This window comes from Saprolegnia diclina, assembly GCF_000281045.1.
Source record: "Saprolegnia diclina VS20 unplaced genomic scaffold supercont1.6, whole genome shotgun sequence".
In the NCBI taxonomy this organism is placed as follows: Eukaryota; Oomycota; class Saprolegniomycetes; order Saprolegniales; family Saprolegniaceae; genus Saprolegnia; species Saprolegnia diclina.
Window position 1 is genome coordinate 881,358 of NW_008246073.1, and position 25,692 is coordinate 907,049.

A 25,692-nucleotide genomic window follows, 5' to 3' on the forward strand; every position below is an offset into this window, starting at 1 on the left:
AATGAATGATATCATTTCTCGGGTGGCGCAGGTAACATGGAGACGCCGCTGCACCGCGTCGACAATCTCATGTACGCAAGCTGGTGGAACCTCGGAAGCGGACGCGCCTTGTCTGTAGTGCCGTCGCGACCCGGCGGCTCCATCCGTCTGCGCTGCAGTCGCTGCGCATTGAGGGTGCGTCCTATGACTGTTGTGACGACTACTGACATGACGCCACTTAGAAATTCTCGCCCAGCGCACGTTGTTTCCACCGCTCGAGCAAAAGGACATTGCGGGGAGCGGGTTCGAAGCGCACGCCACGTACCTCGAGACGTTGGACGAATATGTCTTTGGCCAAAACGACAAGTGGGACGCGATGCGCTACATGGCGGTCCGAGAACTCATGCGCGAGTGCGCATTAGCCAAGGTTTGAGCGCTCCTCAATGTCCAACGTCGACTCATTCTTGCGTGAAGCGAAGTGCGATGCATGCGGCCTGCGTCGCGCGCGCGCTGGAGTGGATCGAAAGCACTGGGAACGAACACGACGAGGTTTTGCTCCACTTTCATTTGAGGCGCGCGAAAACCTCCTGTAGATGCTTCGCGCGCCGTCGCTCTCCAAGCTCGAGACGATCAAGGTGCCGCTACATCGCTCTACATTGACGAGACATGGTTGCTAGCTCCATCGCGGCGCGACACCAGCTGACGTGCGGCCGCGTGTGTCCTTTGCCGACGCGCCAGTGCCAGAGCAGCTACTCGTACGTCATTGATACAATCCTTGGGCGACAGCGTGACAAGGTCGTTAGCGCTACGAGCAGCGCGATCTTCGAACGTCCCATATCCACCGCATCGCCGAGCTCAAGGAGAAAGGCATTTCGCTGCCACAGCCACCACCCGTACAAAGCTCTTCTTGTCTCGTCAGCGCTAGCTGAGAACGCATGGTAGGTAGTGGCGACAGAGCCACCCAAAAGCAACCAAACCGAGCTCCTCGAGCTCGAGCGACAGCGCGCAGGCTACAAGTTTCACACCCCCGAGACCGTGGCCGAGGTAGCTCTTTTGGCACGAGCGACACATAATCATTCCGATATGGAGATTGCGCTCAATGAAGTGTGGCGCCAGCGCCGCGATGAAGACGCGCAGGCCAAGGTGCAGGCGAACGAGGTCCAGTCCGTACTGTTTCAGTGGACGATGACGCGCAGTCGTGACGAAGCCGAGCTCCTCCGTAAACAAGTTGGTGCCCGTCGCGTTGTATCCCAGGGCGTTGATGGTCCTGCGTAGGAGTCGTCGCGCATGATGACGCACCGGCAGTCGACGCCGGTGCTGCCGTCGTCTCGACCATCCACGTCTTCGGCGCTAAGCAACCAAGATGATATGGATCTACTGCGCCCGACGCCGACGAAAAGTCTCATGGGCACTGCGCCCGTCGTCATCAAAAAAGCGGCGTCGGCCAACACCGGCATGCGCTTCCGAAACCCGCTGCCTGCCAACTTCAAGCGCATATCCCACCGCGACACGCTCAGCGTGCACGCCCCGTAGACAACTCATCGTGACAACGGTATGTCATCATGTCTTTTTGTAGGACCTCGATGGGTCGAAGCTACTCGATGGGCGACGTGCGGCCGATGCTACCCGAGGCCGATGCGCCGCCGCCCGCGGCGTACTATCCGGCCTCGTACATGCTCAGTGTACCGGCCGAGGCGGCCAAGACGCCGCCGCTCCAGCGAGTCAAGCGCGTGGGTGTTCTAGAGTTATGTAGTTTGAAAACTTATGGCAGTGGACAGAAAAAAAACAAGATGGACGTGCGCGGACTCGTGCCGACGCAGCCCGTGCCGCTGGACTCGGAGTTTCGGGTCTTTCACGCCGCGACGACCGCGCGGCAGTGCCCGTCGGTACACCACCCATTGTGAAAGAAGTGTGCTCGACTGCTAGACAGGTGCGTACTGAGGGCAAGAAGGGCCATGGCATGAGCGCGCTCCGGAGAGAAGAACTCGACGAAGTCGACGCGATCCGTGCCGCGTTCGAGCGCCACCACATGACCTTTAACGCGCACGTCTTTGAGCGTGCGCTCTTGACGCCCGAGGACAGACCTGGCCTCGAGTGCGTCAAGCGCCTTCCGACCGCGGGCTCGAAGCTGCCAGAGAATCCCCTCGGCAGTCTGCGCCATAGTCTGCACAAGGTAGCTTGCTCTAAGTGCGTACAGCTTGTCATGTTGAACACTAGAGCAAGGAAGGCAAGACGACCAAGAAGAAGAAGAAGACCAAGAAGCGCAAACCCAAAGGAAAGAAGGCCAAAGCCGCTGCGTAGCTCTTTAATTAGTCGACATAAATCACCTTGCAAGTTCCCGTATCTATCGCGTTGGAGACGCCCGACAGTTTGTACAGGGCGGCAAGGCTTGTTGATGACATTGACGATATCGCTTGGGCCAAATCACCAATTTTTGGATTTGAAAATGTATAATGGTTACGTGGACTTGTCTCTCGTCACAGCTACTCGTGCTTCGACAAATCCTATCCAGCAACACCCGACCTTTCTTGCTACTAGCTACGTACTATGTAAATCGTGTACTCCCGTTGTCAGCTACGTGCGTGACCGGCGGGGTAGGGTTCGTCTCCAAACTTAGACTGTGGTCATCGGACGGCGGAGTATGCGGGCGCACGATGGCATGCGCTATCGCAACACGCGCCCAGACAACGCTTCGAAGCAGGTCCTTGGCGACGGCCTTCTTCGCGCGACGTCGCTCAGAATCGACGCCCCTTACGTGGCGGCGGCCCCGATCCCCCGGCGCAAGTCGTCTACCCACACACCACCGCTCGCGTCGCCACGCAACATTCGAGACACCATGTACGACAACCGTGCGGCAAGACTCTTACGTGATACGACGTCGCTGTTGCATTAGCTCGTTTGCCGAAGTGTGGGCAGCCAACCAAGTGCCGACGCCGCGCGACGAGAGCGTCTGCAGCGACGGCGACAGCACCAGCGTATCCTGGAGCCCGTCCCACGACGTTGCACGAGACGATACATCGTCGTGGGGCAGTACCGTGCATTGCATCCGCGAGTGGCTGCTGTACCGTATTTGGTCATCTAGGTCACGTCGTCGAGCGGCACGGTCACACGGTGCTGCAAGTGCAACGCAAGCGAACCCTTCGGTCCGAAGACCACGCTGACGAAATGGTGGCGCGTCTCGATGGCCGACCGGTCTCGGCCACAGCGTACCGCGAGGTGCCCCTGTGGCAACTAAGCGATGACGCGTCGTCCGCGAGCAGTGACGGCGACAGTGATGGGGTGGCAGACCCGGCAGTACGTAATTTGTTCGTGGCGAGCCGTGCGACAAGTGTCTCGATGTCCTAGGATATCGATAGTCCTCGCAGGTGTGATCCCGGAGATAGCCATGGCATACCCGAGCGACCGCGCACGGCGACTTCGGCCCTCGTGCGCGGCCTCCAGCGCAAGTTGCTGGTCACAGACCACGTACACATATCGTTATGGCGTGGACAATGCGTTATGTACGTCGACCCAGGACGAGCACCCGTCGTCAGTGGTGCGGCGTCGCGTTGAGGATGTCCAAGCCAACCGAGTTGTCGTCGGTGGGACCGGTAGCGTCCAAGACGACATTATCGTCCAGGCCATGGAAGCCCGCCGGTTGCAGCAGGTTCGGCCTTTCTCTCCCTTGAAACATTGAAACATTGAAACTTTGAAACATTGAAAGGTGCCCGGGCGAGACCGCAGCCGGTCGGCGCCGAAAGCGCGAAAGCAGACTTTGACGGGACCTATCGGCGTCAGTGGTCTTCGCAAGCAGCACGAAGACGAGGTCGAAGCGATTCGACGCGTGTTTGAGCGCCAAAACCTGGTGTTCGACCACGCCGTCTTTGAACGGTATACATGACACTATATTATCACGCGTCTCGCCGCTTGAATTACTGTCACGGTAGAGCGCTCTTTGTGCCCGAAGACCACGTCCATGACGAGTGCGTGAAGCGGCTACCGATCGCGGGCTCCAAGCTGCCCGAGAACCCACTCTTGGCGAGAAAAATGGCCGTCGAAAAAGTACGTTTTACATGCAGGGATTGCATTCGAAATCGTCTTTGCGGGTAGGGACTGCAGCGCAAGAAGCGCGCACCCAAGCGCCGGCCACGCAAGAAGCGAACGAAACAGAAGAAAAAGAAGAAAAAAGCGGCAACGTAATCGCATCCCCACGCGTCCTTGGCTGTCCCCAGCTGTTGCGTGTAGCTACTACTCGCTCGCGACAGGCCTCTCGGTATCTTCTCGAATGCCAGCTGCGTGGGTGGGGGATGTACGCACTACAGTACATGGAGCGCGGCTACTCGAGAGAGCAGTGATGTGCGAGCTGCGCCTTTGATACCGTGCTTCGGTGGTTCGAATGCCGACGAACTTGAGGTCCGGTTATCAATAGAGAGATTTCGCAACTCACTCCCCGTTTCATCTGCGTTCTGTTTTATGTGGAAGCAGATGGAACGCAACAAGTATAAATTGTGATTTCGCACTGGACATCCCGTCTTCGTCTGCATTCGAATGCAGAGGAAGACGGGAGCAACTACAGCTTTCATTTCGCAAAAATTTCAGAAGGATCCCATCCTCGTTTTGTCTTGTGCTACTACTGCAGTAGCGTGAGCCTCGTCATGATCGATTTCTGCCATGTTGTCGCCGCGAGCTTGTGATGTTGCTTCGCCGCAGTCGCCGTATGTCTCGTCAGCGCCGCCGCCAGTTCCTACTGCTAACTTTACTCCTCTCGGTTGTCGAGCAGTCGTTGGTCCCGAAAGCGCGCCTCGTCCTCGACTCGATGAACGACGCCGATGCAACCCTGCATTTCCGCTTTGGCGGGACTTCTTTGACGCGCCTCTCACGTGCTCTCCAACTCCCGGCCGTCGTTATCGACGAGGGACTGGGTCGATACCTCGCTGTAGAAGCCCTTTGCGTTACTCTCAACCGCTTGGCCTACCCTCGGCGGTACTGTGATATGATGATCGTGTTCGGTCGGTCGCGTGAGTCTCTGTGCCGCATACACGACTATGTGCTCGATGCTCTCTCTACAGTACGACAAGTGGGCCGACGTCTTCTTCTTCCAGAGGACACTCGTCGCCAAGCGCCTCCAGAAGTACACGGACGCGATTGTCGCTAAAGGGTCGCCTCTAACGAACGTCTTGGGGTTCATCAACGACGGATCTAAGATCGGGGCGGTCGTCGTCCGACGAGATTGGCCAGTTGTCAGTCGTCGCGCCAAGTTGGAAGTGACATGGGCGCGTGAGTTCGACAGGTTAAATAAGGTTAAAGCCTCAAGCACTGTTTGACGCACTTTAACCTACTGAACGAAGACGGGAGCCTTCGCTCCCCGTTTTTGGTCGATTTGGGTGAATTCTACGATTAGTTTTCAGAGACCTCCCATTTTTTATTGTTTATGACAGGATAGAAGCGCAGATGGAAACGGGAAGTGAGTTGCGAAATCTCTCTAATGCTGCCCCAGGATCGGATCGCACATTGCATCACGCACCGTCGTCTTGGTGGCGCCGAAACGTGTCGACATGCGTGTAGTGACCAAGGAATGCCCAAGCTCCGTAACTGACTGCCGCCTCTGGTGCTGTAAGTGCCAGCGACTGTTGGGCTTCATGAGCACTCGACCGCTCATGCAAAGCCGGCATACGACCACATGTCTGCGCCCGCATAAGCGTCGTCCGCACAAGCGTAGCGCTGTTCGTGCAGGGAAACTTCTGTCTTTGACACCACGGTTTGCGTTTTGCTTGCCTTTTGCTTTGACAATTGTCTTGAGAGACTGCAAGTCCTCAGGTAGACCGTCGGACGTAGCGTTCGCTGCCAAAACCTCTCGTCGCTACACTCGCTTGGCGTGAACGTGGTGCTGGGAGGTGCTGGTGTTGGTGCTGGGTGCCAAAGGTACCAGCGAGCGGGCGTCAATTACGCGGCTCATCTGGCATGGCAACATCTCCACGGGCACGACGCCGGAAGCGATAACAGAATGGAATCGACAATTCTGATTGGCTCTTGAAAAATAGATGCACCAATCCAGCGCGTCTGAGGATGTTGTGGCGATCTTGCTCTATTTTCTGCTGTCGTTCATGGGTTAAGGGCACTACTGATGGCTCGGTTATACGTGTTCGCGTCGACCTCTCTCTTACTCGAACGCAAGTCCTGTCGTGCTGTGTTTGCTATCGGCAAGGAAGTCCAGAGACCGCATTCCACCTATTTTACGCATCTGGGCGATGGGTTAAAGTGCCTTCCGGTTGGAGTGCCTTTTACCGGACGCAAACGGGAATATGGCGACCGAACTCGAAGTGCTTGCAGCGGAACTGGCGGCTGTCCAGCAAGAGCTCGCGCAAGTGCAATCGTCGACGTCGGAGCGCATCTACAAGCTCAACGAAGAGAACGACGTGCTTGCGGAGGCCAACGAGCTCCTCACGCAAGAGAACGCGCGCCTCCGGGCCGAGCTTGACGCGCTCAAGGCCCTCGAGAGCTCGATGGCCGGTCTCGCCATCGCCGAGCCGGTGGTGCCCGAAGACCTCTTGACGCCTGGAAGCGGCCTCTACCCGCAAACCGAGCTCGCGTGCATTGAGCAGGCGCACACGCTCAACGAGCTCTCGGTGTCGGGGCATGTGCTGCGCCCGCATATTGTCGCGTCGGGCGCGGTCGACCGCTGCGTCAAGGTGCACGACTATGCGTCCAAGGCGCTTCTCGCAACGTTCGACGCTGGCGCGCCCGTGCTCGCGCTCGCGTTCCACCCTCAACCCGCGTACGCCGACTACCTCTTGGCCAACTGCATGGACGGCCGCACGTTTGTGCTCAAGCTCAACGGCGACGAGCTCACGCTCGTGCAGGCCTTCCACAACCACACGCGGCAAGGCAACGTGCGCCACGCGTGGCTTTCGACGGGCCTTGCGTTTGTGACGGCGGCCAGCGACAAGACGGCGCACCTCTATCGCTTGGACGACGCGACAAGCACGTTCCTCATTGCCAAGAGCTACTACTTCAACGGCACCGTCGAAGCGCTCGCGGTCGTGCCGGCGTCTACCACCCATGCTGAGCTCATTGCGCTGGCGGTGCGCGACGACTGCTACCTCCACTACGTCGACTGCGCGACGCTCGAAAAGACTCGGTACATTCCATCCTGCTCTGCATCTACCTAGCTCATGCAAACACACACGTAGGCTCAACATGAACACGGACGGGATCGAGCACGTTTCGTACACGATCTTGGACTTGCGCACGTCGCCGAGCGGCAAGTACCTCTTGGCGGCCACAGACGCCAACCGCCATTTCGTCTTTGAGGTAAGGGTGGCGACAGGCGAATGAAACAGACTCACGACGCGAGTAGGTCCTTCAGAACGTAGTGCTTCGGAGCTTTTACGGGCACAAGGCCGGTCCATACAGCCAGCCGCGCGTACTGTGGCACGCCTCGGAAAAGTACATTGTGTCCAACAACGAAGGCGACGGCGTGCTCAACGTCTGGAGCGTGGCGTCGGAGCGCCTCTTGACGCAGTTTACGGCCCACGAGAAGCTCATTCGCGACATGGACATGGCCCAAGGCGTCTTGCTCACGGTCTCGTACGACAAGGCGCTCAAGGTCTGGCGCGATGCGTAAGAAGAAGGACGATGGAGTGCGGTCGTTATTGTATATATATTAACGGGTATATATAAGACCGGCTATGCCATTTGCGCCAAAAGCTCCTTCATGGCGCGAATGTCGCGGACCATGGCCAATGCCTGGCCCTCCCAAAAGTCGAGTTTGGCTTGAAACTCGGCCAGCTGCGCAGCCGACGCCGGTGTCTTGGTCGTTGGGCGTGGCGAGGCGCTAAGCGCCGGAAGCTCGATGCGCGTCGATGGCCGCGACCGGTCGGCGCCGGGTGGCGTCGCGCCTCGGCTGCTCGGTCGCGTCTGAGGCGGCGTCGAGCCGCGAAGCTGCTGCGGTGGCGTGGTTGGTCGACTACCGCCGCCGCCTTGGGACGACGACGTCGAGAGCCGGCCGCCTTGGGACGATGGCCGGCCCTGCGACGACGTCAGCGAGAGCCGCCCAAGGGTCGAGGACATGGATGACCGTGACGACGCCGTCGAGTCGGCATACGACGACATGGACGACCGCGACGAGGCAGTGGACTCTGTGTACGACGGACTTCCGGTTCGCTTGGTCCTCTAGCCTCGGTGGCTCAGCCGCGACCGGAAATGCCATCGATCTCTGTACCTGTGGCGACGGCTCGGTCGTTGATGTCGTTGGTGGCGGCGACGAGTCGGCACTGAGCGACGGCGACGGTGACAGACGAGCCGTGCCCACCGCGCGGGCGGGTCGTTCTGCCGTGCAGCTGCGGTTGTGAATCGCGAGTCTATGCCTCGTGTCTCAGAAACGTGCGGATCAAGCAACGCTGCACCTCTCTGGGTTGAACGTGCGACCGCAGTACGCACACTTCTCCATGACCTAGCGCCAACATGAGTGCGCTGCGTGAAGGGCATCGTCGTTAGCCAACCTTTTCCTCAAAGGCTCTGGCGGCCGCGCGGTTCTGCGCTTCGAGCTCGTCGGGCGAGAGCTGGTAGAGCACGTTGGCTTCAATGGGCAGCTCTTGGGGCGGCTCTGGCACCGGTCGTCGCTCGCGCAGTGGCTTCTTCTCCTCCTATCATCCGGTCGTGCCTGCGTCGCTCATCGAAAAGACACTGCGAACCTGCGCGATCCAGAGCAGCTTGCACTGCTTGAGATGGATTTCAAACGACGAGAGACCATACTCGCTATCGCCAACACGATGAGCTATGCAAAGGATGCGAGCAGCACGGCGTACCGGCCGCAGACGTAGCAGAGGCGGACTTTGGGGCGCCGCGCTATTCAACGAGCATGAGTGCACAGTCGCGCCACCGACGCACCGGCGTCCATCTTGGGCGGCTCGGAAACGGCTTTTCGGCGGCCGGGGAATCTGGTTGGGTAGGCGGCGATCTTGTCGTAGAACGACTTGTCCTTGGTCGGCAAGAGAGGCTGGACGTGCAGGCGCGACATATACGAGACCGCGCAGGCCAAAGGATGCAAATGGGCAAATGCGCCACTTGCGCTCCCAACTGCTGCCACCGTGGGACGATCGGGATTCGTACAGTGTATTTACGGTACAGTGTACGGGACCGTGCCTGTCGTCTGGCATCCAGTGTATTGGACCAAACAACGCTTGTGTGACCGATCGCGTGCATGCCGTTTGGGTGCTGTCGAGGCGCCAGGATGATGTGCCGACCTTGTGCGCTGACGGTGCTTCTTAGCCGGGCGCAGTCGTAAGAGGTACGATGCCAATGGGGTCGCCAGTCGAAGTAGCCGCGCTGGCTGGCGCTGGTTGAAGCCAACCAGTCGTGTCCCACGCGCTGGGTTTCTAATTTTTGCGTGCGACGAGAACGTTTACTTTGATCCGTGCCGTTGGCAACCGTGTCTTTAGGTCGTGCGCCATAAACACGCCACTTGGCGTCTGTCCATCGCATAGGGCCCTCGAGAAGCGCTTTTATATACCAGTCCAAGACGCGCCTTCCTAGGAGCAGCCACCATTATTAGCAGCAGCCCAGCTCTTTAAAATGTGCATTTGGCTCAGACCTCTCAACAGCGATGATAGTGTGTTCCATGGTTATCTGCCGCGTTGAAGATGGAAAATACGACCGACAGCAGCTTCTCGCGGGTTTTTATTCGACCCGAGCGCAATTGCGCCCGTGCTCCTGAACCACCAACGGCGTATAAACCGACTACCAGACCCGATCGTGCGACGTAGCGAAGTCGAGATGCCAGAAGAAGAAAGCCCGCGTCTGGTGGCACCCATATCTTCGGGCTGGCTCATTTAATTCATCAAGCCAGGAGCGGGATGATAGGCCATTTGCCAGGAAGGCCATGTGGAAGCTTGGTCATCATCGATAGCTCACACCATGTCCGTGTCAGCATTCAGCATAAAGTGTCTCCAAAAATGTACATTATTGTGTATACCGTTCGATAATCTTTTTTCTTTGAGAAATGGTATGTTTCGGCGTCTCGACGGGCGGCAGCAGCCCGAAAATGACTTGCGTTCTGTATGCCCCTATTAAAACAAAGAGTAGACAATAAATGCCATCGCGACACGCCACATCGCACTGGCTCGTTATCGCTTTTGCATCCTACATTAATTCCGTTCGTGATAACACTATTTGAGATGCATCCGGCTAAGTACGCGCCGGTATGCCCACAGTGGGAGCCGACGAGGTAATTGACCGACGACCGCGGCTTGCGCAGATGCCCCGCTACGTCACGCTCCAAGGCCCCGTGCACGGCCCGAGGACCGGTAGCAGCGAGTACCGCGTCGGCGACCACGTCGAGATCGCCGGGCGCAAGGGCGATAGCGCCGTCATCTACGTGGCCGAGATCATCGGGCTCCACGCACAGGGCTTCACGGGCAAGTACTACTACTTTCCGTCCGACTTGGACGAGAAGACAATGGCGCAGTTCCCGACGCACCCGGGCAACCATATTTCGTCGGCGCGCGACACTGACATTGTCGACCTCAAGACGGAAGACAACGAGATCTTTGCGTCGCCGTTCTCGGGCGATGCGCCGATGGCCGCGATTCTGCAGCGCTGCTACGTCGTGCAAAGCATGCCATTGCACCAGTTCAAGGACGAGCCGCTGCACACGTACTTGTGCCGGTATGCGTACGCGCCGTCGGCCTTTCCGTCGCCGTTTGTCAAGATCGACGCCGATGACGCCGAGCCCGTCAACTGCCGCCTCGGCCCAAATTATCAGGCCGATATTCCGCCATTTGAGCCCAAGCCGCTCGATGCAAAGCCGCCGCTCGATGCAAAGCCGCCGCTCAATTCAAAGCCGCCGCAAGCACCACTCAACCGCCGGTGGGTGCCGAAGCTCGCGCGGCGCCAGGTCAAAACGTACCTCGCAGTCGCCCATGTCCTCCAGCTCGCGATCGGCAACATTGCGTACGCGTGGAACCCAAAATCCAAGGAGCAGATCCCCGTCGTGCTCCGAGAGTACCTCCCGATCGACGGCCAATTCCGCGTGACGTTCGTCGACGGCACGGGCGGTGCGAGCCTCGTGGACGGCGACATGGTGCGCGGTCTCGTCGCGCCGGACGAAGTGCTCTTCGCGCTTCACGACGCCGACTATGACGCAACGAGCGCCCTCCAAACGGTGGCCACGTGGATCAGCAAGCGGTCGGTCGACATGGTCAAGGACATGGCCGAGGACTCCGAGTCGGGCGAGTCCGACTCGTCCGCGACGTCGCCCCGTCAGCACACGGAGCGGCAGACGACGCTGTTGAAGCAGCGGCTAGCAAAACAGCGCCAGCAAGCGCCGCCGCCGACCAAGCGCCAGCGAAAAGTAGACCAGTAACACGAGATGCACCACGCACAGAACTGTGTTGGGTGTTATGAGACATGGCGGGCTACCCCGAGTGGCGGGAGCGTCACGAGGTCGACGTCGCGCCAGACGCGACGGTCGTCGTTCGCAGTATCGTCGGTAGCTCTTGCGGTGCGGCGCGTGACAGCGTCGTAGGCCCACACCAACCGCCGTAGCGGGTCGTACATTTCGAGCGACGAGAAATACTGCAGCGCCGAGACCTGCGCGGACGTCATGCGCAGCTGCTGGAACGATTGATTCGAGAGGAGTGTGCAGAGCTCGGCCTCGCTAAACGCACGCAACTTTGTGACAAAGTTGACTTGGGCAAACGCCGAGAGCGCGCTAAAGTCAAACGTGGCGAGCGCCTTTTGTATCAGTGATGAGTGCGTGCAAATAGCCGACCGAGCGCACCTGCTGGACGTTGCGGAGCGCGCGATTCGCATTGACAAGCGCCTGCAGACGTTCGACGTGGCTCGCGTACCGGCTGTGCTCAGGCGGCTCCAGGACAAGCGAGGAAAGCACTGCATTTTGCTCCAACGCTTCGACGAGGCGGCGCCAGCCCACCTCCTTGATGCTTGGGTTCTCCGACAAGCTACATCATGGATGATCGTCTCACTTTGCACATAACAAAAGTGTATGTCTACGTGAGCGTCGTCAGCGTCGAGTTGCGAAGCAAAGCGTCCGCGAGGCAGGCGCACGCGTTGCAGTTCAGTCCTGCTTGACGCAGACTAGTTCCATGTCAGATGCCGCATTGCCAGAGCCCGCGCTTTACCACAGGTCGCGCAGAGGGGGGTTGAAGTGCAAGGCGCGCGCGAGATGCGAGAGCCCCGAGGATCCAATGTTGTTGCCACTCAGATCGATGCGCGTGATGCTGTCGTTCACGCGCAGAATCGCACTGAGCTTCATGGCGCTGTCGTAGTCGAGGTCGTTGGCCGCCAGGCTACGCGCGTTCTGTATACTCCATTCAAAAACAAAACTCAAGAGCCCTACACGAGCGTCTGCAGTGTGTGCGAGCCGCGAAGCACTTCGCAGAGCGCGTCGACGCCGTCGTGGCACACGTGGTTGGCGACGTTGTGCGTCACGTCGTTCTTGCTCAGCGAGAGCAGCGTCACCTGAGACGTGGTCGCGAGCAGCCCGGATGCGAGCAGCACGAGGCCGTCGCTCCGAAGGCGCGTGTCGTCCATGCTACACGCCTGTTTATACAAAATGCGCTTGGAGCTTGCGTACTAGAGATGCTGGAGCTTCTTGAGGGCCATGAGCGCCGACGAAAGTGATTCGATGCCGCCAAAGAGAACACCTTTGACGCCCGTGAGCGGGTTCTCCGAGAGGTCGAGCACCTATCGCAGTGTCGACGCCATTGTATTCTTGAGGTCATCGAGCTGGTACTTGAACGGAAGCTTTGCAGCGCGCCTCCAGAAGCGCGCCAATCGCAGCGAGGTCCATGTGGTCGCAGCCTGTGCTGCGCCAATCCACGCGCTTCGCCTTCAATCGGGACGTGGGAAGGACGAGGTGCGAGGCCTGGAACGACTCAAGACGCGACGAGCACGCTTTGGCGAGCCGCACAATCTGCGCTGGCACGAGCTTGGCATTGGCGATACTTTGGTTTGGTATGAGATCACATGGGAGGATGATGGTCGTACTTGAGAGCAACGACGGGACAGGACGGCGTCACCAAGTACGCGAGAAGCGAGGTCACCAAGGCGTCGCAGAGACCAATGTTGGAGAGGTCCAGCGTCCGTTTATCTGGTGCGTCGGCGAGCGCTGCGATCCGCTTGAGCATCGCGTCACCGCACGAGAGACCAAAGCCGCCGTTGCGGAACACCGCCTTGGCATCAAGCACGAAGAGCAAGAGCTTGTCGGTGGTGCTGCTTCGGCGCTCCTCTTCAATAAGCAGCTTTGCTTCTTCAAGTTGGCTGTCGCTCACACCACGGCCAAGTGCCTTGACACTAATACATCAATATATAGTGGGAGAGGCCTGTGGCAAGAATGCGCAACGCACCGGCCTTCCGCCCGATGTCGCTCGACCGGCTCGATCGATGCCAAGAGAAGGCAGCCGCGCGTGCCGAGGATCGAGCGCATCTTGCCCGAGAGCGGTCGGGCGGTAGGTGCGTCCGGCATCACAAGAAAGGCAGCGGCGGTTTCAAGCATGTGGCGCCAACTCACATGCACCTCGCAGACGTCGAAGAAGGCGACAACAGAGCAATGTCAGGCAGATGCAAAGAATGGCAGTGTCCTGTACTATGCCTTTGGTACTTTAGTAGGTATTGGCACCCTGCCTCGGGCTCACGACCATGGTGCGGACGTTAGTTGCGTGCGATTAGCCACATGGTCCATCGGTTTCGAGCTGGGTTCAACCACCAAGCATGACGGACGACCATGACGTTGGCGCCTTTGTGCTCTTGCTCGTGCAGGACTTTCTCAAAGCGTCAAGCCTCCACAGTACCCACCGTGCCTTTGTCCAGGAACTCCAGAGCCTGGAGCGGCCGTCGCCTTCGGCCAGCGTCTGGTACCACATGCTCGACGTGGCGGGGCTGCCCGCGCTTCAAGACAGCTTGTACCGCGAGAAGCCGCCGTCCTTCTTGCATGTTCTTGTCGAGTTTGCGATTTCAGAGCGCGAGAAGCGGCGGCGGGCAGCCGGTCCCGTGCTCGTCCAAGTGGCCGGTGGCTTGCGGCCCAAGTCGGCCTTCGCAGCGTCCACACCACAGCTGCCAACGTACTCCAAGATCGATACCACCACCAACAACAGCAACAGTAGCAAAAGCAACAACAACAACAACAACAACGACAACAAAAACAGCAGCAACAACACCAACAACAATCAAGACGAAGAGAGGCGGGCGGCGCGCCTCGCTCGCGCCTCGGCCTCTCTCTTGACGCTCAAGCCACGCCAAGCCAGCGCCGCGTCGCAACCGAGGCGCATGGTCAAGAACGACGTGGGCGGGCGCAGTAGTAGTAGTGTCGACGAGAACGGCGTGCCCGCGCCCCGGAGCCCGGCCTTGGAGCGCATCCGGCGCCTCTCCAAGGTCGCGACGACGACCGGTATCTTTACATTGCCGCAGATCGTGACGCTCCACGACGACAAGTCGATCGCTCCCGAGTCCAAGGAGGACGACGCGAACGCGGGCTCGCACGAAAAGTGGATTCCAGAGCACAAGCGCGTGTACCGGCTTCGTCGGCAGCTCCTCGAGATGCACGTGGACCTCAAGGCCCAAGAGACGTTTGAGAAAGCCAAGTACTTTCAGCAGTTTGGCAAGCCGCCCGTCGTCGGGCCCGACGAGCGCGTCCCCGTTGCATGCAAACTGTGCTTGGCCATCTTCCCGAAATGCAATCTCGTGCTCGACATCCCGTACAAGATCATCATGGACCTGCGGCGACGCTGGGATGCGACCATGAAGGAGCTCAACCCGAGCCTGGCGCGGCCACCCGCGTGCTACGACTGCGTCAAGGTCTGCGCCTTCTGCGCCCAGCTCGTCCAGCACGCGCACGAGCAAGAGAGTGTACGCTGCTGCGCTTTCGCCGTCGTCTTCCGCTGCATGATTGTAATATGGTGTATGGTGCGTAGGAAAAGCCAGACAAGGTCAAGACCAAAATGAAACGAGCGGCTGTGGTTGACGTGGCGCGCCGCCCGTCGATCGGCGTGCCAAGCGGAGCGGACCCACCGTGCACGGACCCGTACGCACTGGACCCGTACTTTTCCGAGTCGAGCAGCTCGGACGACGAGGCGAAGGATCGGTACATCATTGGCGCGCTTCCAGACGACGACGAAGCGCGGCTTGTGAAAGGCGAGGTCGGGCGGCAGCTGCGGTACGGTGTCCAGCACGAGCGCACGCACCGCAATCTGAACCGCGGCGAGTGGGGCGTCATCATGGGCGACTCGGAGCCGCGGGGGCACATCTTCAAGCACAACTCGCTGGTAACGGGCGAGCGCACGCTTGCGCCGTCGCTGCGCACGATCTTAAACGACAGCCGCCACGGTTCGTGATCAAATACATACACTATTCGGGAAATAGGTGGAAATACAAACGAAAACGACGCCGTTCGTGGGCGGAGGCGACCGCAAGTCGTCTTACTTCTTGGCCTTCTTGACCTTCTCGACGGTCTCGCCCTTCTTGGCCTTGTATGCGTCGCTGAGCTTCTTGGCCTCGGCTTGGAATTTCTATTCGCATTAATTTCATGAGCACAAATGCAGCACACAAGGTAGGAAGCGGACCTCCTTCTTGGCCGCCGAGAGCTTCTTCCATCGGGCGCCGAGCTCGACGGCAACTTCCTTGATGTTGAAGTCGGGGTGCTCGACCTTGAGGGCCGGGCGCTCCTCAGCCATGAAGAGGAAGTACGCGGTCTGCGGGCGCTTCTCCTTGGGCGTGCCATCCTCGTTCTCCTTGCCAGCCTTGCGCTTCATGCCCTTGGCGGCCTTGGACGCGGGGACCTTGGCCTTCTTGGCAGCGGCCTTCTTCGGCTTCTTCGGGGACTCTTCCTCCGACTCGGACGCGGACGCGCTCGGCGATCCCGTCGACGTCGGGTCGAAGCGCTGGACCTTGGCGATCGTACGGCCACTGCGGGTGCTCATGCTCGGCTGCTGCTCTCTTGCGGTTTGACGTTCGAAGTTTTTTCAAACTTTTAAACCATCGCCAGCGCCTCACATTCGAGAGAAAGAAATGTGATTGGTGGAAATCTCGCTTGAAATGGTACACACCCCGTCACGCGCCAATCATACGGCTTAAACGACCTTGAAGGTGTCGATGATTGGCCAGAGCTCTTGATGGGGAAAGCACGTGGTGGAAGATTGGGCCGTTTGAATATGATTGGTCGGTTCGAAAAACCGAGGCAAAAAGCTCCAAGATCGCGAGCGCGGGCGGCCCTCGCGAGATCGGAAAAGAGGAAGATATCATAATGATTCACAAAATGTACGATACGAGCTCCAACTTCTGGGATGGAAATACATGTGGAAGGATCCGTACTGGGACATGCACCGTCTACACAGCAAGCTGGCTTTCGAGCACATTGTGCGCCGCTGCCTGCCATGTAACTCGCCGCTTGCGACATTGGCACGTCCGCCCTTGCGACAGGGCGACGTCGTCGGATCGTGATACCAGTCTTCCAGTCCTTGGTCGGAAAAAGGTCCTACTACTCTGCCTACTCCACTGTTGCTGCCTCTAGACGATGAGTCGAGATCGCTCCACGAAGCATTTCCGAGACAGATCGAGACCGGGGACACGACCGACAACGACCCTGCCTTGCGATGATGGAGGCGCCATCCAAGTCCACGATTTCGAAAGATTGCGTATGTCGTTCATGGATGCAGGCAGCGCTAGTAGGTAGAAGGAGGAGCGAGCTGCGACTACGAGACGACGTCCTTGCCCCAGTTATTTGGAAAACGGGCTGCAAGGCATGTCGGTGCAACAAAAGTGGTACTAGTACTCAGGTCGTCTCGAGTCCAGGAACGTCGAGGGCTCACGTGGCATCAACATCCAGGCGGCCCCCACACAATGCAGGGCATCATAGAGGTATATTGCCAGTCGTGTCCGCTTCTTTCATCTCCAAACGAACCGTACAGTCGTGTCGTACTGTATTCTGGCCCATTCGCAACGGCATGGATTCCCTGACCTGATGACCTCGACATGTACCAGCGCACGATAACGTCAAGCGAGCATGGTCTCGGCGGAACCACGAGCGTCCAACTTCGCGACTCAAGCCCACCGAGCAATGTTGATGTACTTTGAGTATGGTTGAGCACGTGCTCGAGCTCGAGCTAATGCGTCTGTACTGCCTTGACACATGAGCATCGCCCGGAACGCGTCGACTTGTCCCTTGGACTTACACTCGGCTTCCTTTAAGCTCGACTCGGACTTGAGAATGTCTTGTTGCGCGAGTTCCTTCATGGCCGTGGCTTGGACCTGTGCACTCGCCACTCGGAGCTCATCGCACTCAGGTCGTTTTAACCGGAAAAAACTGATCGGTGGTCCTGGGTGGTATGGCAGAGCTGCTTTAGTGATGGAATGCCAGTGCCGTGCAACTTCATTCCACTCGATGCGATCTTAGTCGATTCTGGGACTGAGTGAGTAGACAAGAATGACGTGTAGTACATATTGGCATCACGACAGGTATTCAACTGTGCAAGTTGACCAAGGTCAAAAATGCAAAACGCAAGTGTGTTGAGAGTTGTGCAGTAAGTGCCTTGAGCCTCCACGACTCTCGTACTAGTAGTGCGAGTAATGCTTCCAATTTGGAAACATTGTACTACGCAGTAGTTGTCCAAGAAGGACTGCTGAGTAAACTTGTGATGAACCACCGACACTAGAAACTCTCCTGCGCCCAAGTTGCTGCATGCGTTCTGAAGTTATTACACTGTACACGGATCCTGGAGCTGAGAATCGACATGATGTGCTAAAAAGGCAGCAACGGTTGAATACCAGCTCGCGATGGCGCCCTTTTAGACTTCCTCATTTGTGTTACGTGAAAGCACTGGGCATCGATTGGAATCGACGCACCGCCTCCTGCCGTGCAGCTCGCATCACGATGTATACATCCTCTGTCTGCAAGTTTGATTCTGCCTTGGCATATACCGCCGGGTACCAAACGGGTGCTTCTATCGGTACATATTCGGAGAGATGGCTCGAGTGGAGACGCTTCGCGAGAAGCGCAGTTGGCCACCAGCAATGTGGTAATGTGGTGTACGCTGTAAGCTTGAATGCTCACGGTGGGAATAACATTGCGAGTGCCAAACCATCCATGTTCCCTACCGGAGCATCAAGAGGCCTATAAGATCTCTGCACGTTACCAGTGCAACACACCCGCGAAAGCACGCACTGACCCTTGATCCATAACAAACATCCTTCTTCGACTGGAAAGGCTATACAGTGATGCGTGTCGAGATGCGGTACGGCCCGATTGGGTGGATGCCTGCACTTGGCGCCGTACTATGATTCTCATCCATGACCGCTCGCCTTGTGAAGGAGGACAAGAGTACGAGTACGAGCGTAGCAACATCGCGCACGAACATCTAGTTGTAGTCTACGCCTCTCAAACACGCACGAGACGGGACAACTCGTCCCATCCAAGAGAACAACATGCAAGCTCTCACGCTCACAGTTATCGTTGGACACGGTGTCCGGTCCATTGGCCTTTCTCTCCAGCCTACCGCGCGAACCTATCGCGCCAGTAGAGCGCTAGTACTACACCGCATCGCATCTCGTCCGTCGCCACGACGCATCTCCGCCTCCATGCTCGGTCCAACTGCGCGTCGTGGCCATGCACAACGCACGTTGAAGTTGGCCTGGCACCGTATCCGTCCTGTCCGGATACCGCGCCGCGCATTAAAATAAATGGCAGCGTTTTCACCACTCGCTGAATGACGGGCGGCGACGTTGTGATTGGTGGAGGCCGGCTTCGAATTTATTTCAGCCAATCACGTGCGGCACAACGCGGCGCGCGGGGTCGTTGATTGGCTGCAGGGGTCGGGGTAAAAGAAGTGGAGGCGACGCCATCCATTGATTTGCGGCTGTGAGCCACCGTCTCGAGGAGCTCATTCTCAATTTCCCTTTGAAGAACCCACAAGATGCCCAAGGAAAAGATCCACATCTCGCTCGTCGTCATCGGTCACGTCGATGCCGGTAAGTCGACGACGACCGGCCACTTGATCTACAAGTGCGGCGGTATCGACAAGCGTACGATCGAGAAGTTCGAGAAGGAGGCCCTCGAGCTCGGCAAGTCGTCGTTCAAGTACGCCTGGGTCCTCGACAACCTCAAGGCCGAGCGCGAACGTGGTATCACGATCGACATTGCCCTCTGGAAGTTCGAGTCGCCCAAGTACTTCTTCACGGTCATTGACGCCCCGGGTCACCGCGATTTCATCAAGAACATGATCACGGGTACCTCGCAGGCCGATTGCGCCATCCTCGTCGTCGCCTCGGGCGTCGGTGAGTTCGAGGCCGGTATCTCCAAGGAGGGCCAGACGCGCGAGCACGCGCTCCTCGCCTTCACGCTCGGTGTGCGCCAGATGATCGTCGCCATCAACAAGATGGACGACTCGTCGGTCATGTACGGCCAGGCCCGTTACGAGGAAATCAAGGAGGAAGTCTCGAACTACCTCAAGAAGGTCGGCTACAAGCCCGCCAAGGTCCCGTTCGTCCCGATCTCGGGCTGGGAGGGCGACAACATGATCGAGAAGTCCGGCAACATGCCCTGGTACAAGGGCCCGTGCCTCCTCGAAGCGCTTGACAACCTCAACCCCCCCAAGCGCCCCACCGACAAGGCCCTCCGCCTCCCGCTCCAGGATGTTTACAAGATTGGCGGTATTGGCACGGTCCCGGTCGGCCGTGTCGAGACGGGTGTCCTCAAGCCCGGCATGGTCGTCCAGTTCGGCCCCGTCGGCCTCCAGACGGAAGTCAAGTCGGTCGAGATGCACCACGAGTCGCTCCCCGAGGCTGTCCCGGGTGACAACGTCGGCTTCAACGTCAAGAACGTGTCGGTCAAGGAACTCCGCCGTGGTTACGTCGCTTCGGACTCGAAGAACGACCCCGCCAAGGGCACGGAGAACTTCACCGCCCAGGTGATTGTCCTCAACCACCCCGGCCAAATCGGCAACGGCTACTCGCCGGTGCTCGATTGCCACACGGCCCACGTCGCCTGCAAGTTCAAGGAGATCACGCAGAAGATGGATCGCCGTTCGGGTAAGGTCCTCGAAGAGAACCCCAAGTTCGTCAAGTCGGGTGATGCCTGCATGGTCATCCTCGAGCCCACGAAGCCCATGACGGTCGAGTCGTTCCAGGAGTACCCGCCCCTCGGTCGTTTCGCCGTCCGTGATATGCGCCAGACGGTCGCCGTCGGTGTCATCCACAGCGTCATCAAGAAGGAGGCTGCCGGCAAGGGCGGCAAGAAGAAGTAAATTGTACCCCGTGCACTTGCTACCTTCGTCCTTTGGCCTTGAAAGAGTATATTGAGATAAATCATTTTGCCTTATTCTTTCATCTCCTCTTCTCCTACGCATGCAGAATCTCCTGGCATCAGCAGCCTTCATGATGCTTGCGACCCTACTCTTACGTCGCAGTCGAGCCGAGCCCTCTTTTCGCATGCAAGCAATAGGCTATCTGTGACTGTGGCGAAAGGCGGATCTTATGCATCTTATCCCGGTCGTGCCAATGTCCAGGGCGAACGTCAGTGGACGTCGGGGGCCTCAGTCACTACACCTTCATGTCCTCCATACCTCCTACGCGTATACGCTCGTCTCGCCTGCCAGCACGGCCTCGTTCTCGGCCGTTCTCCATCAGCATGATCCTGGCGTCCTCGGGCGTTCTCCATCAGCATGATCCTGGCCTGGTTCCAACAACCGCTTTTCGTCCTCGCGCCAAATGTTGGTAATGGGCCAATCCCGTGTCGACAGAGGATCACTTTTCCACCAATCATGGATGCGCTTGGATCGGAATAAAAATACACTGGGCGAATACAAAAAGCAAGGCGATTTTGAACCGCGTCGTCCAAAGGTGATTGGCACGTGAAGGTCGCAAGATGCTTCGAAGTCGCCGGGTGCTGCAAAATCCGCTTCTGCTGACCCGTCCGCGCCTCGCCGCAAGCGTCCACGTCATCTCCGATCTTAGCGCGATGGAAGTAACCCGCCACAACTTTAGCGCGGCCCTCGCCGAGGTCGAGGCCCAGCTGCGCCTGCCCTCGTGCCAGTACGCGGCCATTGACACGGAGTTTACGGGCCTCACGCCCCACGAGAAGACGCGCGAGAAGGTCATCGACACGCTCGAGGAGCGGTACGCCAAGGTGCGCGCGTCGGGCGAAAACTTTCTCATTACGCAGTTTGGCCTCGCGCTCGTCCACGTCGAGGACGACAAGACGTGGATCAAGTGCTTCAACTTTTACGTGTTTCCGCGGCCGTACGCCAACATGGACACGCGCTTCTTGTGCCAAGCGTCGTCGATTCAGTTCATGTCGGAGCACGGCTTTGACTTTAACAAGTTTATCCGCGATGGCATCCCGTACATGACGCGCTCGAACGAAGCCTATGTGCGCAAGAACCACGCGCGCAGCCTCAAGAACGTGACCAAGTCGCCGCCCTCAAAAGTCAACGTCACCAAGCGCTTCGACCAGGACTTCCTCAAGGAGACGATCGCCAACATCGAGGCGTGGATCACAGCGCCGCCGTCGGACGACAACAAGGAGCTCTTCTTGCCGGCGCGCAACTCGTTCCGGCGCCTCCTCATCTTCCATGCGGCCAAATATGGCATCCTCACGAAATTCGCCGACATGATCTACACCGAGTCGACGGGCGACGGCGTCCTCCTCGTGCGCGCCGACAAGTCGGAGCGCGAGAACCGGCTCAAGCGCAAGATCGACACGATGAACCAAGAGGTCGAAGACGCCATCGGGTTCTCCAAGGTCATCCAGCTGCTCTCGGACGCAAAGAAGCCCATCATTGGCCACAACTGCCTCCTCGATTTTGTCTACTTGTACCACCAGTTTTGCGCGCCGTTGCCGGCGACACTCCGCGAGTTCAAAGCCGAACTCCAGACGCACTTTCCGACGATCTACGACACCAAGCACCTGGCGCTCGCGAGTCCGCTCCGCGAGTCGTTCGAGTCGACGTCGCTCTCGGCTGTCTTTGAGAAGATGCGCGATACGCTCCAGCCCGACGTTGCATCGCTCATCACGGACGGCGCTTCGGACCCGTACCACGCGGCACTGACCAAGTCGGACGACGGCAAGAACATGCCGTGCCACGAAGCGGGCTTTGACGCGCTCATGACGGCGATCGCGTACCTTGGTTTCACGTCGGCAAGCGCCAACAAGTGGTCGCTCGAGTCGCTGCCGCTGGCGGCCGACGCCACCGACCTCGCACCGTACAAGAACCGCATCAACCTCATGGTGCTCGAGCAAGGTGCGTTCCTGGACGTGGGCAATGCTGACCAAGAGCTCGACCGTCGCCACGTGTACGTCGTGACGCACCCGACGAGCTTGGCGTCCGTAAAGATGGAGGAGCTCTTCCCGGACGTGGAGATTGCGCGCGTGTATCGCGAAAACGACCGTGAAGTGTACGTCTTCCTCACGCAGCCACTCGAAGAAGTGCCGACGGCAAAGGACGAGGCCGTTGCGATCACGACGTTCCCGCTCTTCAAGGAAGCGCGCAGTGATGCCAAGGCGTCGACGACCCCGATCGAAGCCAAGGACGAGCCCGCGCCGGCGTCGTGGTGCACGATCAGCTAAAGATGTACAAATGAAATCGACTGACGAGAAGTACGGATTTGGAGAAGGCGGAAATTGGTGTATTAGTGGTCGAGCTTGGCCGCTTTGGGTTCGTCCTTGCCGTAGCAGGACGGCGCACCGACCTTCCATCGCTTGTCAAGGGCGGCGATGGTGCATTGGAATAGCTTCTTTTGCAGCTTCTTGGACACAATGTTGTGCTGCTCGCAGAGCCAGAGAGACAAGTCGACGCGCGAGTCAACTCTACACATGCGACGTCATGAGTCGACTGCGTGACGCCTTTAGGTCGTGTACTTGGGCGGGCTCGCGACAATGTTCTCGGCAAAGTCCGTCGCGCAGTACTTGCATGGGTAGAGCTGCCCAAGCGCCTGGATAAAGTTGGTCGCGTGCTGTTTCATCGCATCCGACGGCGTCTCGGGGTAGTATGCGGCCATCGTGTGCAGCTAGCAGCATTGCATGTGCCATCAGCATCACCAGCATCTTCCTCGTAGTGTCGTCGTACCATGCCCCACGTCGCGCGACCCACTTCTTCGCGGTCCAGCGGGCAGTCGTCGGCCGGCGCCGCCTTGGCCTTGGCGCCGAAGAGCACGTTGGAGCGGAAGAGGTCGGCCTTGGAGTGGCACACGGGCTCGGCGCAGTCGGCCGGGTTCTTGCTTGGCTGGCTCATGCTTCTCGAATTCGAATTGGGAAATGTGACTGCCGTGCTTGGATTGGCCAAAAAGTGGCCAATCAAATCCGGCCCAGATTCCGACACTCGGCAATGGATCACCGCATGGGATCACCATTTGCTGTACTAGGAGACGCCCTTGTCGACTGGACCAACTAACTAAATGTAATGAGAGATCATGAACCCCGTTCGATGTACATATACGAATCCAAGGATCGTTTGATTGGCTTAATTACACTAGTCCTTGAGCGCGACAATCGCACTGTGCTGGCCACCGGCGTTCACTTGGAGAATGCGCGCGGGCCCAAACTTGGTTTTTGTCCAGTCGACAAGGCGCGGCTTGTACTCGTCCTTCTCTTCGCCCGTGCCGAGCGCGCACATGTCGCCATAGCCCCAGGCATAGAGGTCGTTCTCGGACGTGACAGCGAGCGAGTGGTTTGAGCCGCACGAGATCTTGGCAAAGGAGACGCGGCCACTCTTGGCCTTGACGATGATTTCTTGCGGCGACTCCTTCATCGCGCCTGTCTCGGGGTTATCGATCGTACCGAGCTGACCCGAGTCGGCGCGCCCAAACGAATACATGGTGCCGTCGGCCATGAGCACGAGCGAGTTGTGCGTGCCGGCCGCAACCGCCTGTCCGACCTTGTGGCTCAGCGCTTCGACGAGCTGCGGCTCGATCTGGTTGGCGTCGTGCCCAAGCCCGAGCTGGCCATAGTTGTTCAAGCCCGTCGTATAAATGCCGCCCGTCTCGTTCGCGATAAAGAGCGAGTGGTACGAGCCACAACCAATCGCTTTGCAGAGGAGCTTCTTCCCGTTCAGAAGCACGAGCGCCGGCTTGAGGTGCTGGTTGAAGACGAGCGGAAGGTCGTACTCGCCCGACGGTGCACGGATCTTGTCCGAGACGGGGCGGCCGAGCTGGCCCATTTCGCCAAGACCCCACGAGAAGACGTGACCGTCGGCGGCCCGCGCGAGGTTGAAGCTGCTGCCACAGTCAATATCGACGATGTTTGAGAGGCCCGGAATGCGGAACGGCGTCAGCTACGCGCTTGATATGACTGTCCTGTCCCAAGCATGGAGGATATACCTGCTTGTTTTTGAACGTCTCTTTCGGCGTCGCCGCGTCGCACCACAGCTTGCCTTCCTTGTCCTTGTACGAGCCCCACATGAAGACGCTGCCATCGACGCCAAGAGCAACCGAGTGGCAGTCGCCGCCGACAACCTAACAAGGCCAAAAATGAGACAAGAGCGACCCCACGGGGTTGACGCGTACGTTGATGATGGAGGTGTTGGCGGGAAAGCCCGTAACGAGCGCGGGGGCGTTCTCATCGCCCGTCCGCCCCAGCGCGCCGTCGTCGTTGCAGCCCCAAGTGTAGACGTTGCCGTCCTTGGTGACGGCAGCGGTGTGCAGACCGCCGCAACCGACGCGCACGATCTGTTGCTTGGAAAGGGCTGCGACAACGCGGGGCACGGACACGATCATGTCCTTGTCTTCGTCGACACCGTGGCCGAGCTGGCCGCAGTCGCCGCTGCCAAAGGTCATGATGACGCCACTCTTGTCGCCGTACCGGCCTTCGATCTCTTGTACGTACGCCAAGTATTCGGCCATGTTGTCGACCCACGAGCCCTTGGCGTTCTGCGCATGCTGGAGCTTGATACCTTGGTAAAAGTTTTGGTTGAGCGCATAGGCGTGGCGCTTGCGCTCCGTGCTCCGGGCCGTAACCACGCGCCGGCTGCGCATGACGTCGTCCGAGGCGAGCGTATGGTCGCCGCTGCTAGATCCGCCTGCTGTCGCCTCCGAGCTCGCGTACTCCTCCTTGGAGAGATGGCCGTCCACGCGCGTCCGCTTCATCGTCGCTCGATCGCTTGGTGGAAAATAAACGCAATGGTCAAACGATCCGGATAAACGCCCGCCCGCCACTCGCGGCTAGACCCACGCAATTTTATTAATACCACAGGCCGCTCGTGTGGTATCCGGCACTTTTCACAAAGATTTCAAATCTTATCCGGACAAGTGATCCGAGCGGGAAATCAGATTACTTGCTGGTGTTCCATTCCCCAACATTGCCGTCACAAGGATGCTATATACCATTGGGCCCCGGTTGGTCGACGTTCAGGTTATCACAGGTGTATCGACCATTGATAATACCAAACGTCAACCAACCGGGCTATATAAGGTACATGGAGTGACAATCAATCAGGATTCCCCAGCCATTTTTAAGCCGGGACACTGATCCCAAAGTCCGCCAAGGCCAGTCGCTTCTCAGTGCTAGGCAGTGTTATAGCGTCGGCTTTCCAGGTGAGGTCCTCCAAAATGGCTTTTTCACACGACAGTGCAACGGCGCTGGACGACGGCAAAAAGCTCGACACTGGCTCGCAAAGTCGAAAAGTCGAGGCGTAAAAGGTAGCAAAGTCGAGGCGTAAAAGCGAGATGGATGGAAGAAAAGGACTTGTATTGACATAGTAGATATTGACGATGCACGAGACGACGAGGAGAGAT

At 58.5% G+C, this 25,692-nt stretch overlaps 12 protein-coding genes across 12 annotated transcripts; 7 read left to right on the forward strand and 5 right to left on the reverse strand.

Moving 5' to 3' along the window:
• The first annotated feature begins 26 nt into the window (after positions 1-26).
• SDRG_02792 (hypothetical protein) lies at positions 27-2,337 on the forward strand. Its single transcript, XM_008608394.1, has 14 exons — positions 27-71; positions 119-174; positions 222-406; positions 454-528; positions 573-614; positions 657-734; positions 783-872; positions 922-1,023; positions 1,069-1,206; positions 1,255-1,508; positions 1,556-1,709; positions 1,758-1,865; positions 1,910-2,152; positions 2,197-2,337. The coding sequence occupies exons 1-14, from the start codon at positions 37-39 to the stop codon at positions 2,278-2,280; spliced, it is 1,644 nt and encodes a 547-aa protein (XP_008606616.1). The 5' UTR covers positions 27-36; the 3' UTR covers positions 2,281-2,337.
• A 230-nt stretch (positions 2,338-2,567) lies between these two features.
• On the forward strand, positions 2,568-4,404 carry SDRG_02793 (hypothetical protein). Its single transcript, XM_008608395.1, has 8 exons — positions 2,568-2,817; positions 2,873-3,009; positions 3,062-3,273; positions 3,325-3,444; positions 3,494-3,625; positions 3,683-3,849; positions 3,906-4,020; positions 4,069-4,404. Exons 1-8 carry the CDS (start codon positions 2,621-2,623, stop codon positions 4,156-4,158), a joined length of 1,170 nt encoding a protein of 389 aa, XP_008606617.1. The 5' UTR covers positions 2,568-2,620; the 3' UTR covers positions 4,159-4,404.
• Positions 4,405-6,260: 1,856 nt separating this feature from the next.
• Positions 6,261-7,777, forward strand: SDRG_02794 (hypothetical protein; the record flags this gene model as incomplete). Its single annotated transcript, XM_008608396.1, has 3 exons — positions 6,261-7,096; positions 7,149-7,269; positions 7,316-7,777. 3 exons carry the CDS (start codon positions 6,261-6,263, stop codon positions 7,580-7,582), a joined length of 1,224 nt encoding a protein of 407 aa, XP_008606618.1. The 3' UTR covers positions 7,583-7,777.
• Positions 7,645-8,977, reverse strand: SDRG_02795 (hypothetical protein; the record flags this gene model as incomplete). Its single annotated transcript, XM_008608397.1, has 7 exons — positions 7,645-8,130; positions 8,180-8,318; positions 8,364-8,410; positions 8,460-8,603; positions 8,652-8,715; positions 8,766-8,805; positions 8,848-8,977. 7 exons carry the CDS (start codon positions 8,975-8,977, stop codon positions 7,645-7,647), a joined length of 1,050 nt encoding a protein of 349 aa, XP_008606619.1.
• Positions 8,978-10,140: 1,163 nt separating this feature from the next.
• SDRG_02796 (hypothetical protein) lies at positions 10,141-11,343 on the forward strand. Its single transcript, XM_008608398.1, has one exon. The coding sequence runs from the start codon at positions 10,160-10,162 to the stop codon at positions 11,318-11,320; it is 1,161 nt and encodes a 386-aa protein (XP_008606620.1). The 5' UTR covers positions 10,141-10,159; the 3' UTR covers positions 11,321-11,343.
• On the reverse strand, positions 11,322-13,506 carry SDRG_02797 (hypothetical protein). The gene is made up of 9 exons (XM_008608399.1): positions 13,326-13,506; positions 12,967-13,272; positions 12,713-12,923; positions 12,554-12,663; positions 12,317-12,511; positions 12,099-12,266; positions 11,971-12,054; positions 11,738-11,918; positions 11,322-11,691 (listed from the first exon to the last, which is right to left on the reverse strand). The coding sequence occupies exons 1-9, from the start codon at positions 13,472-13,474 to the stop codon at positions 11,356-11,358; spliced, it is 1,740 nt and encodes a 579-aa protein (XP_008606621.1). The 5' UTR covers positions 13,475-13,506; the 3' UTR covers positions 11,322-11,355.
• A 183-nt stretch (positions 13,507-13,689) lies between these two features.
• On the forward strand, positions 13,690-15,405 carry SDRG_02798 (hypothetical protein; the record flags this gene model as incomplete). The annotated part of the gene is made up of 2 exons (XM_008608400.1): positions 13,690-14,823; positions 14,889-15,405. The coding sequence occupies 2 exons, from the start codon at positions 13,690-13,692 to the stop codon at positions 15,306-15,308; spliced, it is 1,554 nt and encodes a 517-aa protein (XP_008606622.1). The 3' UTR covers positions 15,309-15,405.
• On the reverse strand, positions 15,393-15,893 carry SDRG_02799 (hypothetical protein; the record flags this gene model as incomplete). Its single annotated transcript, XM_008608401.1, has 2 exons — positions 15,393-15,482; positions 15,537-15,893. 2 exons carry the CDS (start codon positions 15,891-15,893, stop codon positions 15,393-15,395), a joined length of 447 nt encoding a protein of 148 aa, XP_008606623.1.
• Positions 15,894-18,848: 2,955 nt separating this feature from the next.
• SDRG_02800 (elongation factor 1-alpha 1) lies at positions 18,849-20,292 on the forward strand. The gene has a single exon (XM_008608402.1). It carries the CDS (start codon positions 18,882-18,884, stop codon positions 20,208-20,210), a length of 1,329 nt encoding a protein of 442 aa, XP_008606624.1. The 5' UTR covers positions 18,849-18,881; the 3' UTR covers positions 20,211-20,292.
• Positions 20,293-20,768: 476 nt separating this feature from the next.
• On the forward strand, positions 20,769-22,561 carry SDRG_02801 (hypothetical protein). The gene has a single exon (XM_008608403.1). It carries the CDS (start codon positions 20,831-20,833, stop codon positions 22,529-22,531), a length of 1,701 nt encoding a protein of 566 aa, XP_008606625.1. The 5' UTR covers positions 20,769-20,830; the 3' UTR covers positions 22,532-22,561.
• SDRG_02802 (hypothetical protein) lies at positions 22,549-23,278 on the reverse strand. The gene is made up of 3 exons (XM_008608404.1): positions 23,031-23,278; positions 22,823-22,971; positions 22,549-22,771 (listed from the first exon to the last, which is right to left on the reverse strand). Exons 1-3 carry the CDS (start codon positions 23,193-23,195, stop codon positions 22,594-22,596), a joined length of 492 nt encoding a protein of 163 aa, XP_008606626.1. The 5' UTR covers positions 23,196-23,278; the 3' UTR covers positions 22,549-22,593.
• Positions 23,279-23,364: 86 nt separating this feature from the next.
• On the reverse strand, positions 23,365-25,074 carry SDRG_02803 (hypothetical protein). The gene is made up of 3 exons (XM_008608405.1): positions 24,466-25,074; positions 24,280-24,414; positions 23,365-24,233 (listed from the first exon to the last, which is right to left on the reverse strand). The coding sequence occupies exons 1-3, from the start codon at positions 25,042-25,044 to the stop codon at positions 23,433-23,435; spliced, it is 1,515 nt and encodes a 504-aa protein (XP_008606627.1). The 5' UTR covers positions 25,045-25,074; the 3' UTR covers positions 23,365-23,432.
• Between the last annotated feature and the right edge of the window lie 618 nt (positions 25,075-25,692).

Excerpts from the sequence above, each read along its gene's own strand:
- SDRG_02793 (XM_008608395.1), top strand. The coding sequence starts at position 2,621 with ATGCGGGCGCACGATGGCATGCGCTATCGCAACACGCGCCCAGACAAC. Across the intron at positions 3,010-3,061 it reads CGATACATCGTCGTGGGGCA|GTCACGTCGTCGAGCGGCAC; the intron begins GTACCGTGCATT and ends TTGGTCATCTAG. Across the intron at positions 3,626-3,682 it reads AAGCCCGCCGGTTGCAGCAG|GTGCCCGGGCGAGACCGCAG; the intron begins GTTCGGCCTTTC and ends AAACATTGAAAG.
- SDRG_02797 (XM_008608399.1), bottom strand. The coding sequence starts at position 13,474 with ATGCTTGAAACCGCCGCTGCCTTTCTTGTGATGCCGGACGCACCTACC. Across the intron at positions 12,512-12,553 it reads AAGAAGCTCCAGCATCTCTA|CATGGACGACACGCGCCTTC; the intron begins GTACGCAAGCTC and ends ACAGGCGTGTAG. Across the intron at positions 11,692-11,737 it reads CGCTCCGCAACGTCCAGCAG|GCGCTCGCCACGTTTGACTT; the intron begins GTGCGCTCGGTC and ends CTGATACAAAAG.
- SDRG_02800 (XM_008608402.1), top strand. The coding sequence starts at position 18,882 with ATGCCCAAGGAAAAGATCCACATCTCGCTCGTCGTCATCGGTCACGTC.
- SDRG_02803 (XM_008608405.1), bottom strand. The coding sequence starts at position 25,044 with ATGAAGCGGACGCGCGTGGACGGCCATCTCTCCAAGGAGGAGTACGCG. Across the intron at positions 24,415-24,465 it reads CCAACACCTCCATCATCAAC|GTTGTCGGCGGCGACTGCCA; the intron begins GTACGCGTCAAC and ends TGGCCTTGTTAG. Across the intron at positions 24,234-24,279 it reads AGACGTTCAAAAACAAGCAG|CTGACGCCGTTCCGCATTCC; the intron begins GTATATCCTCCA and ends TCAAGCGCGTAG.
- SDRG_02792 (XM_008608394.1), top strand. The coding sequence starts at position 37 with ATGGAGACGCCGCTGCACCGCGTCGACAATCTCAT. Across the intron at positions 615-656 it reads CCAAGCTCGAGACGATCAAG|CTCCATCGCGGCGCGACACC; the intron begins GTGCCGCTACAT and ends CATGGTTGCTAG. Across the intron at positions 735-782 it reads CAGTGCCAGAGCAGCTACTC|CGCTACGAGCAGCGCGATCT; the intron begins GTACGTCATTGA and ends CAAGGTCGTTAG.
- SDRG_02796 (XM_008608398.1), top strand. The coding sequence starts at position 10,160 with ATGCCCACAGTGGGAGCCGACGAGGTAATTGACCGACGACCGCGGCTT.
- SDRG_02802 (XM_008608404.1), bottom strand. The coding sequence starts at position 23,195 with ATGAGCCAGCCAAGCAAGAACCCGGCCGACTGCGCCGAGCCCGTGTGC. Across the intron at positions 22,972-23,030 it reads GTCGCGCGACGTGGGGCATG|CTGCACACGATGGCCGCATA; the intron begins GTACGACGACAC and ends CAATGCTGCTAG. Across the intron at positions 22,772-22,822 it reads ATTGTCGCGAGCCCGCCCAA|AGTTGACTCGCGCGTCGACT; the intron begins GTACACGACCTA and ends TCGCATGTGTAG.
- SDRG_02801 (XM_008608403.1), top strand. The coding sequence starts at position 20,831 with ATGCTTCGAAGTCGCCGGGTGCTGCAAAATCCGCTTCTGCTGACCCGT.